Source organism: Portunus trituberculatus, chromosome 45 (genome assembly GCF_017591435.1).
Source record: "Portunus trituberculatus isolate SZX2019 chromosome 45, ASM1759143v1, whole genome shotgun sequence".
NCBI classification, from domain to species: Eukaryota; Metazoa; Arthropoda; class Malacostraca; order Decapoda; family Portunidae; genus Portunus; species Portunus trituberculatus.
In genome coordinates this window covers 1,907,501-1,920,000 of record NC_059299.1, presented here as the reverse complement: position 1 = coordinate 1,920,000, position 12,500 = coordinate 1,907,501, and the positions used below count along the sequence as shown (strand labels likewise).

The window sequence follows — 12,500 nt, the reverse complement described above, 5'->3', positions numbered from 1 at the left end:
AGCAAAGGAATGTTGTATGGTGGGGATGAATGTTGTTAATGATGGTACTCGTTTATAAATGCTTTGATGTGTCTCTTTGTGTGTGTGTGTTGGGGGCTTGGTGGGGCTGGGAGGTGAGGTGGGTAGCTTGTTTAGTGTCCTTCTATCTCTCTCTCTCTCTGTCTCTATCTATCTATCCGTCTATCTATTTATCTATCTTAACCTTCCATTTACTTCTGCTATTTTCTTTTACCTCCCGTCACCTCCTCCTCTTCTTCTTCCTCCTCCTCCTCCTCCTCCTTATTCCTTCCTTTCTTTAACCTTTCCCTCATTCCTTCCTCTTTTGTATTCCCCTTTATTGCCCTTTTCCCTCTTCCCTTTCCTCAAACACCCAATGAATATGACGGCTATAACAGCGTAACAGGAGGAGGAGAAGGAGGAGGAGGAAGAAGAAGAGGAGGAGGAGAAGCAGTAAGGTTAACTTTTTGATGATTGATGGGGAAGATAGGGAAGAATTGTGAGGATAAGATGATGTTCGTGTAGATAGGAAGGGGAGGAGATGCATGGGAGACAGTGAAGGGAAGGGAAAATGGGAAGACACTGGAAGGGAAAAGCGTGAAAGACTAAAGAAAACGAGGGTGCTGAGGGGAAAATATGCTGTGCTGTCTTACTTCCCCCTCTCTTTGTGAAAATGAACCGCCGTCTCGCATCCTTCCTTCCCTCTAATCAGTTCACGTGCAGGTAAATAAATAAGTGACGGTGAGATCCCAGGGGTGTCATGTAGTGCTTCGTGTAAGTGGCGGCTTCCATACCCTCATTTCCCTCAGCTGTCCTTGTCGCATGGCCCAGACCCCGCCCCAGTCCCGCCGCGCTATGCATTTTGGAAACCCTGATGAAATATTACAGTACGCGTGACCAAAACTACGCAGGTAACTTTGCTCATTATGAATTCTATCGACCAGGAGCTCCAGGAAAAGAAAGAGAGAGAGAGAGAGAGAGAGAGAGAGAGAGAGAGAGAGAGAGAGAGAGAGAGAGAGAGAATTGTCCACATCTTCTATCTCATCATTCTTTGTCCTTACTTCCCTCCGTCTCTTTAACCCCTTCAAACCCCTTCAGTACTATGACGCGTTTCCATATTCATTCTGCTTACTATTTGGTGATGTTATACAGCTTCAGAAACTTATGTGGAGATAGAAATAGTGAAGACTGTGGCCATTAATCTTCTGACCTCCATAGACCCTTCCTAGTGTCAATAAACTGGTCTAATCGTACACAAATCTCAAGGTAAAATGTGTCCCAGTAATGAAGGGGATAAGTAGCATCTTGTAGTAGTTTTAGCTTAACAGGCTGTTTTCTAAGGGCCAAAAGTCTGCTGGTGCCCTTGTTCTGTTGTTTAAATTTCAAAGTAAAAAGGTGCCTCAATAATGAAGGGTTTAAGTAACGTCTTGTAGCAATTTTATCTCGACAGTATGTTTGGTAAGGGCCAATAATTCACCTGGTGTTCTTGTATGGGTTTCCTCGCGATACATTGAGCAGGTGGTCGTGTTTCCTGGCGGTCTTTCTCGTGCAAACAACATAGAAGGGTTCACGTTAGTGGGAGCCGTACAGAGTCTCTCCCCTCGCTCATTACTTCTGTAACACACGAGGCGTAAAGGTCAAGGACGCCATCTACGCCTACTGTCCTTGAGAGAGAGAGAGAGAGAGAGAGAGAGAGAGAGAGAGAGAGAGAGAGAGAGAGAGAGAGAGAGAGAGAGAGAGAGAGAGAGAGAGAGAGAGAAAGACAGAAAGACAAAGACAGAGAGAGAGAGAGAGAGAGAGAGAGAGAGAGTATTATTGGAATGATCACCACCCCGCCGCGCCCCGTCCCTCCTTGCCGACCCGCTCCCTGCTTGACTAATCGTGAGTCATTTCTTTGCGGGGGAAAAAAAATGACTCAGATTTATGGACTCTTAACGGCTTCATTATTCAGTTCGCTCTGGAAAACTGAATAGAAAACGGAGGTTGGGTTTGTCTTGCTGGTGTCTTTGTGTTCTTTGCCTTTATCTCTTTTTCTTTATATCTTGTCTCTTTGTTTGGAAATCTAGGGTGTTATTTTCATTCCAATACCAATATAATGTTTTCTTTTCTTATTTATGTCATCTATTTCCCTTTTTCGTCGTGTTTTCTTGTTTTGTCTTCTTTATACGTTTAGGAGGAATTGCAGCGAAAACTGACCAAAACATACAAGAAAATGAAGCAAGATTAGCGAAAAACCACTTCAGTTTGGCTCTACATGTGTTACTCTCATCTCATTATTACTACTACAAACACACAACTGAAACACTTAAACTTAATACAGCATTATAACACACTTATGCTTCTTTTTCTTCCTACCAATGGTGTTACTAGCAATCCAAACACGCAACTCAAACACTCTAACCTCAGTACTGCCTCCTATCACACCCACGCGTCTTTCTCTTCCTACTTATGGTGTTACAAGCAATCCAAACACACAACTCAAACACACACACTTCAATACTGACTCCTATCACACTCACACTTCTTATCTTCCTTTGTGTTCCTTTGCGTTGCCTCTCCGTTGTGTTGCTGCGACCCTCCCCGTGTGTTGAGAAATGCGACACCACCACAAGGTAACTGGCCGCTCATTCGCACTGTTGACCTTCTGAGCGCTCCAGTACGAATTTTGTATCGACCTGCAACCATCAGAGAGAGAGAGAGAGAGAGAGAGAGAGAGAGAGAGAGAGAGAGAGAGAGAGGGAGAGAGAGAGATTACAGGGAATACACGAGGATATATAGAAAGAAATTGATGGTAAAGGAATAAAGGAAAAAATGGATGACAAACTGGTGAGAAAGAGGCGAAATAGAGAGAGAGAGAGAGAGAGAGAGAGAGAGAGAGAGAGAGAGAGAGAGAGAGAGAGAGAGAGAGAGAGAGAGAGAGAGAGAGAGAGAGAGATGGATAATTTTCTACAACTTGCTTATTTTCTTACCTCCTCTTCCTCCTGCTCTTGTCTCTCCTTTTCTTCCTCCTTCTCCTCTTCCTCCTCCTCCTGCTCCTGCTCCTGCTTCTGCTCCTGCTCCTGCTCTTGCTTCTGCTCCTGCTTCTCCTCCTTTTCCTCCTCCTCCTCCTACTCCTCCACCTCCTTCTCCTTCACCTCCTCCTCTTGCTCCTCCTCCTCCACCTCCACCTCCACCTCCTCCTCCTCCTCCTCCTTTCGCAGCTTAAGATTAAAGACACCGCGGCCCTTCCATCGCACACTCTGGCGGGCTCAGTGTGTATCCTCTTCATGGCAGTCATTAGCGGTGTCTGGTTCAGGGGAAGTGATGGGGAATTAATGGGTGTCGTCTGTCATCAGCGCTGCGTGGGACACTGCACTTGTTTCCTTTCCTACACTCCTTATTTGCATTTCCTGTTGGTTTAGTGTCTGTGTATATGTCTGTGTGTCTGTGTATCGATTTGTTTGTGTGTGTGTGTTTTTTTTTTTTTTCTTTCTCTCTCTCTCTCTCTCTCTCTCTCTCTCTCTCTCTCTCTCTCTCTCTCTCTCTCTCTCTCTCTCTCTCTCTCTCTCTCTCTCTCTCTCTCTCTCTCTCTCTCTCTAGTTCTCAGTAAACACCCCTCCACATATTCAGCCTGTCTCAAAAAACTCTACGGTAAGAGACTGTCACATTTCACTTACTCTGCACACTTACCTCTACATTACCTTCCCTTCACCTTCCTTCTATACTTACCTCCTTATATTCAGTTCCTCTTCATTCCCCTCCTCCTCCTCCTCCTCCTCATTCTCCTCCTCCTCCTCCTCCTCCTCCTCTTCCTATTCCTCAGTGCAATCTCCTTCAATCTTCTCATCAACCACATTCACAAGCGATGGAAGGTTACGAAACTCTAATTGCATCGAATACATCTCTGGCTCTTGTTGGTGCTGGAAAAAAAGGGAAAAAAGGGGAAAAGGGGGAAAAGGAGGTTGTCGCCACACCAGGGAAGGGGAGTCATGTGAAGCGAGAAACTGGTACGTGGAATTGGAGATGAGAGGAGGTGGATATGATGGTGAAAGGATGGTGAGGGGTGATAGGTGTGATTTGATGGTGATGGGTGAGTAAATGGGTTTGGTAAGGATGGTGAGAAGGGGGATGTAGATAGTGATGGTTTTTGTTTCTCTTTTTTTTCCATTTCTGAGTCTTTTTTGGGGGTGATGTTTAGGGAATTAAAGAATGTAAATGTGCTTTGATTTTCCGTACATTTCATTTCTTTATTTTTCTATGGTTTCTCTTTTTATCATTTCTGTTTTCATTTCCCTTTTTTTCATATTTCCCTCTTTTCCTTTTATTAATCTCCCCTTTCCCCATTTTCTTTCCTTCTGTTTGTCCTTTCTTACTTTCTTTCTTTATTTATACCATGTGGGTTTACACGGGAATTTAGGAAACCATTGCCCCGAGTGAGAAAGCCCAACCTACACTCTATGGAAAGGATTCGAACCCGTGCGCTTGGAGACCTCTCGGACCCCCAAAGCACATCTGTACCACATATTTTCTCTTCATATATATATTCTACCATCAATCTCTCCTCTAAAACTCCCCCTTTACTTACCATTCATTTCTCCTCCATCCTCTACATCTTTCCCATTCCTCCCTCAATTTCTGGCTCCCTTCCACCCTGTCCCCTTCTCAGATTCCTCTCTTTTTCACATTCCTTTGTCCTCTTCACCCTCTGCCCGTGCTGCAGTTCATCAGTGCTAGGGAAGGCATTGTCCGGCATATCTTGAGGCAACGGGAGACGCAGATTGATGGCGGAGTGAAGGGACGTGAAGGGACACACTGAGATAGACAGACGGATTGCATGGACCGAAGCTGAAGGAATACAAACAGGTGACGCGAGGCAGGAAGGATCTACTCTTTAGGAAGGATAGTGAGAGAAGGAAAATAGATAGAAGAGGAAATAGTGTAATGGGAGAGGGAAAATGCAAGATAACGAAGCGAATTGATTGCTGGGGACCGAAGCTGATGGAATACAAACAGGTGACAGGGAGGACCTACTCAAAGGATAGTCAGAGAAGGAGAATGGATAAAAAGGGGAAATAGTGTAATAAGAGAGGGATAATGCAAGATAACGAAGCGAATTCAGTATGGAAAGGGAAATAGTGAAAATGATGGATAATAGAGGAAGAAATAGAAGATAGTGAGGTGAATGAGGGTAAGGAAATATGGAAAATGCAGGAAAGAGAAAAAGGAAGAGAGAAAGGTTGTGAGAATATAGGTAAGATGTGGAAGAGAGGAGGAAGGGAAGAGTAAATGGAAGGAAAAGAAAGAGGTAATAGAAAAAACAACAGGTAAAGAGGAAAAATAGGGAAAAGCAGAGGAAAAAGGCAGGAGTGACTTTGAACCATCAGGAAATAAAGAAGGAGACACTTGTGAGACTTAATGTTCGAAAGTGACGTACCTCCTCCTCCTCCTCCTCCTCCTCCTCCTCCTCCTCCTTTATCCCTTACTTCCGATCCTCTTTACTCTCTTCCCATCCTCCCTATTTTTCCTTCCTTTATTCCTTCTTCTACCTATTATCTTCTCCAATCCTCTTGTCTCCCTTTTCTCCTTTTTTCCACTTTCTTCTTTCTTATTTTCATTTTTTTTCACTTTTCCTTGTTTCATTTTATTTTTCATCTATTTATTTTTTTCTTGTCTCCGTCACTCACTATTTTTATCTTTTCTCACATTTTCTTCATTCTTTTCCTGTCTTTTCCTTCCTTTTTTCTCCCTTTTTCCCTTTCTAATCCATCATCCGTCTCATATTTTTCCTTTAATCTTTCATTTTCTTTCTTTCATGCATCCCTTTCTCGTTTCTTTCTCTCTCTCTCTCTCTCTTCTATTTTCCTCACCCGTTCTTCTTCTTTCCTCTTACTATTTTCACCTTTTCTCACATTTTTCCATTCTTTTCCTCTCTTTTCCTACGTTTTTTCCTCTTTTCTCTCTCATCCATCACCAGTTTTATATTATTATTTTTCCATTCATCTCTACAATTTCCCTTTCTCTCTTCTGTTCCTTTCTCGTTTCCCTCTTTCTCTTTCTTCTATTTTCTCACCCATTCTTCTTCTTTCCTTTTACTATTCTTATCTTTCCTCACATTCTCATTTATCCATTCTTTTTCCTATCTTTTCCTACCTCTTTTCCCTTCTTTTTCCTTCTCTTTTATCCTTTGTTTTTCCCTTCATCTTCCATCTCTTTCTCCTTTCCCTCTCTTTCTCGTTTCCCTCTATCTTTCTCTTCTCTTTTCTCATCCAGCCTTCTTCTTTTCACTGACATCTCACCGCTAAATTTGTCTCACTGCTCAAACATTCATGATCATTCGCTTTCTTATGAGAGAGAAGATAACATCGACTAAAGAGAGTGAGAGAGGAAATAAAAGAATTGGTACCGGGAACTGGCTTGCATCATTAGTATTTAGCTAGAAGGAAGGAAAGAAGGAAGGAAGACAGGGACGGGGAGAGGAGGGGGGGAACGAGGAAATGAAGGAGAGAAAGTGTTGTTTTTTTTCTAGTTCAGTTCATCCTTCTCCTCTTTCTCCTCTTCTTCTTCCTCTTCCTTCCAAGATTTTCCTTCCTGGTACTTGTTTATTTATTTACTTATTTGTGTTTGTGGTCGCTACCCAGAGAGAGAGAGAGAGAGAGAGAGAGAGAGAGAGAGAGAGAGAGAGAGAGAGAGAGAGAGAGAGAGAGAGAGAGAGAGAGAGAGAGAGAGAGAGAGAGAGAGAGAGAGAGAGACGTTGAGTGGTCAAGACAGGTGTGGTTTCTAATATGCATAGTCAGTAGGTGTGTGTGTGTGTGTGTGTGTGTGTGTGTGTGTGTGTGTGTGTGTGTGTGTGTGTGTGTGTGTGTGTAAGATGAACAACAGAGAGAGAGAGAGAGAGAGAGAGAGAGAGAGAGAGAGAGAGAGAGAGATTACCTTAAGCGCCAAAAAGCCACATGAAAAAAATACACGTCTGAATCTTTCTCCTCTTTTGTCTCTCGTCTCTTTGGGGCTTAGAGAGAGAGAGAGAGAGAGAGAGAGAGAGAGAGAGAGAGAGAGAGAGACGTTGAGTGGTCAAGACAGGTGTGGTTTCTAATATGCATAGTCAATAGGTATGTGTGTGTGTGTGTGTGTGTGTGTAAGATTAACAACAGAGAGAGAGAGAGAGAGAGAGAGAGAGAGAGAGAGATTACCTTAAGCACCAAAAAGCCACATGAAAAAAATACACGTCTGAATCTTTCTCCTCTTTTGTTTCTCGTCTCTTTGGGGCTTAGAGAGAGAGAGAGAGGGGGGGAAAACAGAGTGATAGGGGAATAGAAAAGTACGTGAGGGGAAGTGAGGGAGGGAAAGTAAAGGCGAAAAGCAGCAAGGAAGGGGGTGTGAGGGGAAGAGGGAGGCGAGAGTGACAGAGAGGAACAGGAAATTACGGAAGAGTGAAGGAGGGGAGGCTGGTGAGAGACAGAGGGAGAGTGAGTAGAGAACAGAGTGGGAGAAGGCAAAAGAGCAGAGAGGAAGCAGAGAGGGGAGAGGCACTGAAGAAATTATGCATGGGGTGACGAGGGGAGAGAGGGGAAAGGAGGGGAGCAGTGGTGAGGGTTGAAACTCATTAGATGAAGGGAAAAGCAACGAGGACGTGACGAGTATTAGTCTATTGGTGAGTGACGCTTCTTCTTCGCCTTCTACGTCGCCTGCAGCCTGGTATCCCTTCCCACTTCCCCTCACCCGCCCCCAACACACACACTCTAAGCCTGGAACTGGGAAAAAAAAAGTACCAGGAAAAAAGTCACAGTAGTCATTTTTGTTTTTTGTTACTTTTTTCCAGTTTTTCTTTTCCTTATTACTTTTTTTCGTTACTATTCATTCTGTTCCGTTTTTTTTCCTGATGTTTTCTATCCTACAATCCTCCAAGCTAGTTACCATTCGACCCTGTGCGATTAGTGGGCCAACATCTCGACCTGACCCTTGTTCCTCCTTGTCCCTCGCGTTCCCCACTTCTCTGAGTTCTCCTGCAGGTCTCCGTCAGCTTTCTCCTCCAGGCAGGTCACGCATTTCATTAGCGCCTCGCCTTGCTCCCTCTCATGCCCTCACTTCTCGCTTCATGATTGGTGCCAGGGTCTAGACGTGCTGTTATGGCCTGCCTCTCTCATCCTCGTCTCCCAAGAAGCCCTCCATTGTCTCAGCCGCTCCTTGAACCTGCCTCTCTGTTCCTGCTAGTACTGCTTCCTTCTGTCCACCTCTACCACCACCACCACCACCACCACCACCACCGCTATCTTAATTAATGTTTCTACTACTACTACTACTACTACTACTACTACTACTACCAACACTCTCAGACACTATCCTCACCACTACCATTATCTTCACTGATGCTTCTACTAATACTACTACCATCACTACCAATATTCAAGGACTCTCTTCACCACTACTACCACTATCTTCACTAATATTTACACTACTACCATCACTACCAACACTTCTCACCACCACCACTGTGTATCATTGCTATTAATGTCTTCACCACTATCAGGCATTCTCTTTAACTGTCTACCACTTTCCCAACTACCATCTTAACCACTGTCAATGCGAACTATGAATCTTCTCCAGCCACCACCACCACCTCATCATCCCTTACCTGGCTGGCAGAAATAAGAATACACCATACGTAACTCACCATCCACCTTCACGTCCTCCTGGTCTAAATATAGCAATCTTATCCTCTGCTTGTCTCCTTCCGGCGCTTTTTTCCTCCTCTCGCCCACCGCCGCCGCGTCACTACCGCCCGTGTGGGATCCTGACAACCTGCCGCCCCTTTACCTCGCTTGATCACGCAGCCCCTAGCGAACCCATGCCTGTTGGAAGCCCCGCTTGATGTTAATATCCTTCCCAGTCTATTTTTTTTTTTTTTTACCTATTTTTGTCTTCTTCAGTGTGTAATGTTAGTCTCTCTCTCTCTCTCTCTCTCTCTCTCTCTCTCTCTCTCTCTCTCTCTCTCTCTCTCTCTCTCTCTCTCTCTCTCTCTCTCTCTCTCTCTCTCTCTCTCTCTCTAAAACCATACAAATACTCTCTTTCTTATTCTAGGTCTCATCTTATTCTCCTCCATTCTCCATTCCACACTTCTCTTTGTATTTTCTTCTGCCTCCCTTCTCTCCTCGCCTCCTTTCCTCTTCCTTCGTCCCCATCTTTCATTTGTCATCTTTTTTTTCTTCTTTCTTTTCTTCGCAGGAAAGAAAGAAATCGTGAATTGTATGTTTTCTTACCAGTGACTAATTAGTGTGTGTGTGTGTGTGTGTGTGTGTGTGTGTGTGTGTGTGTGTGTGTGTGTGTGTGTGTGTGTGTGTGTGTGTGTGTGTGTGTGTTTCCAATACTACCTGACACTAATGGGTTACTGCTCTATGTAGGAGGAGGAGGAGGAGGAGCAGGAGCAGGAGGAAGAAGAGAAAGAGGAAGACGTAGAGGAAGAAAGAGAAAGACAGATAGATAGACTGATAGACAGATGAATTAAATCTTATTCGTTTAAGGCAATTTTAATTCTCTCTCTCTCTCTCTCTCTCTCTCTCTCTCTCTCTCTCTCTCTCTCTCTCTCTCTCTCTCTCTCTCTCTCTCTCTCTCTCTCTCTCTCTCTCTCTCTCTCTCTCTCGTGTTGCGGGTGCTCACTGTTCACGCAGGTGTTACGGCGGAGACGGTAAAGTTTCATAGGTGAGCTAATGATTTCCAAAGTTAGCGGTGGCCAATCAGCGGAGTTTGCCAAGTAAATATGAAACAGTGCTCGTTCTTGGAGGAGAGTGGGAATAGTTTGGCGGTTAATGAGGCTGTGGTGGGCGGCGAGTCTCAAGTTATCTCGCTGCCTCAGGGATTGTGGCGGCGCGCAGCTGTCGCTGTGGTAATTGTGTACTTGTTGTGGCTAAGATAGTTGTTGTTACTCAAGTCATTTTGAATCCTTCCCTCTATTCCCACACAGACACCCACACACTCACCCAGTGCTTCTTCTTCCCGCAGACACACGGCCATCGAGGAGGAGGGCGATGAGGCGGAGCGCGGCGGCCTGGGCGGGGCGGGAGGCAAGCGGCACCACCAGCACCCTGCCGCCTCCTTCCGCGACGAGCTGGCCAGCCATGACCCTGGCTACTTCAGGAAGGACTCGCGGCCCCCCGAGGAGCGCCCCAGTGGTGACCCGGCGACCCTCGGAGTCCGGCCCGTGGTCACGCCTACGTCCAACACCCCTGGCAGCCCCAACACCAGCGGCAGCCTAGACACGGCCAGCACCGCCAGCACCGCTAGGACGCCAGACACGCCCAGCCCTGGTGGCTCCAGGCCCTCCGTCAACGGCCACTCCGGCAGCAGCGATAAGAGCTGGAGCGACGCGGACGCCAAGACGACGGACAAAAGCCGAGATGATAACTTGGCAGACTCAGTTGCGCGCCTCGCCATTTCCCCCGCCAGTCAGGGAGGCTCAGGCGCGTCGGTTGGCGGCGAGACGACGCCTGCCACGGAGCCCAAGACTGTGGCAAGCAGCGGCGAGGCGCAGAAAGGGGTAGCTGTAAATCCTGTGCCGCAGCCTGCCGCGGAAGTGTCTGTCAATGATTCCTTAGACGAGTTCCCCACCACCATCGCTATCTCGACGCCCACTAGCAGCGGCTGGAGCATTACAGAACACAAGCCGAGCCGCAGTGTGTGCGAGGAGCTGCGTATGTTGTCGCGTGTTAACTCCATGGTGGAGCGAGGCTCGCTGGCCACCATTCGTGCCAACTCGGTGGATGAAAACGGCCCCTGTGCGCCCCCAAAGGGGACCGCCGCCCCCGGCCAGGGAGTGGGCACGCGGCGCGGTACGCACATAGCGCGCCTCATCCAGTCCAAGAGTGTAAACATGGGCGAGCGTCCGATCTACCCCAACGTGCCCTTCTCGCCCTACGGCTCGCCTTGCTCGTCCCCGCGGCTGAGGCGGCGGCCCCTCAAGGAGTCCCGCTGCGTCAGCATTGAGAAGAACGGCGAGTACGAACAGCTCAACCAGTACAAGCTGAAGGAGGCCATTGGACAGGTGAGTACACGGACCCTAATGCTGGTCGCCCCACTCTCCTCCCTTCCTCCCCTCCTCCCCTCCTCCCCTCTCCACCCTCGACCTCTTTCCTGCCTCTCCATCACCCTCCACTTCACCGCCACTCGGCCTACTCAGCGCGGCACCCACCGGGCTGGGAGTCATTTGCCCTCATCAGCCTCCGTGTTCAGTGCTCCCCGAGGCATTGCCAAAACACGCGCCACCGCATTGACTAAACGATCGCCCCGCTGTGGACCCATTGCCGCCCTCCTAATGCTGGATTATGAAGGCTGTGTGTGTGTGTGTGTGTGTGTGTTTCACTGTTTGATCTGCTGCAGTCTCTGACGAGACAGCCAGACGTTACCCTACGGAACGAGCTCAGAGCTCGTTATTTCCGATCTTCGGATAGGCCTGAGACCAGGCACACACCACACACCGGGACAACAAGGTCACAATTCCTCGATTTATATCCCGTACCTACTCACTGCTAGGTGAACAGGGGCTACACGTGAAAGGAGACACACCCAAATATCTCCACCCGGCCGGGGAATCGAACCCCGGTCCTCTGGCTTGTGAAGCCAGCGCTCTAACCACTGAGCTACCGGGCGTGTGTGTGTTTGTGTGTGTGTGTGTCTGTGTGTGTGCGCGTGCGTGGGACTTCCAGTGAACAACAGGGTGTAGGAAAGGACGTTTTTATCAGGGGAAATGAAGTTTATCAACACGAGGTCATTCTCTGGAAAGGTGAAGGTTAAGAGAAAGTGAAGGATTAGAAGGAGGGGAAGTGACACAAAGTAAGATGAAACACCAGCAGCTGTCTTGGTTCTAACGCAGCGCTTTGAGACGCACCATCTTCTCTAAAGTAAGACTCCAGTGTAAGGCAGAAAGATAAAATATAGAGAGAAAAAAGCAAGATGAGTGGAAACAGGAAACAATGAGAAGAGGTTGCAAGGGAAGGGATGAAATCAGAGAAGGCAAAGAAAGAAACCAGAAATAGAAGGAGCTTTTGAAAGTAAAAACGAGGAGATAAAAAAAGAGGAAGAAGATTAGGAGACCAAGAAACTGAAACGGAAAAATTCAGATAGGAAGGAAAATAGGAAGACGCATAATGAAGGAAATTAAAGAAGCAAGAACGAAAAAAAAGGCAATAGAAATGGAATAAAGAGGGAATCATGCAATTAGTTCCTCTCTTCGTTCATGCAAAAACCAAAAATATAAAACAAATAATTTTTACATGAAAGAAGGAAAATTTTACAGGAAAGGAATAAAAAAAAAGGAAAAAGAAAGCAAAAGACGAGAAGACCAAAAAATAAAACAGTGCAAAGACTTTTTCCACGAAAGAAGGAAAAAATTATAGGAAAACAATTAAAAAGGAAAAGAATAAAAAAAAGAACTCCAAACCTTTCATTACTCAAACACATAAAAGACACACGAGACGAGAACTCCAAAAAAATTAAACACTGCAGCTAATTTTTACACGAAAGAAAGAAAATATTAC

The 12,500-nt window shown here is 46.3% G+C and overlaps 1 protein-coding gene across 6 annotated transcripts in view; it reads left to right on the top strand.

Moving 5' to 3' along the window:
• The window catches only part of LOC123519363 (calcium/calmodulin-dependent protein kinase kinase 1-like), a 207,764-nt gene that overhangs the window by 161,691 nt on the left and 33,573 nt on the right, over positions 1–12,500 (top strand). For all 6 annotated transcript variants that reach the window (XM_045280629.1, XM_045280631.1, XM_045280628.1 and 3 more), the window contains one exon: positions 9,970–11,008. In XM_045280629.1, coding sequence (XP_045136564.1) covers positions 9,970–11,008 — 1,039 coding nt within the window. The remainder of the gene's footprint in view (positions 1–9,969; positions 11,009–12,500) is intronic.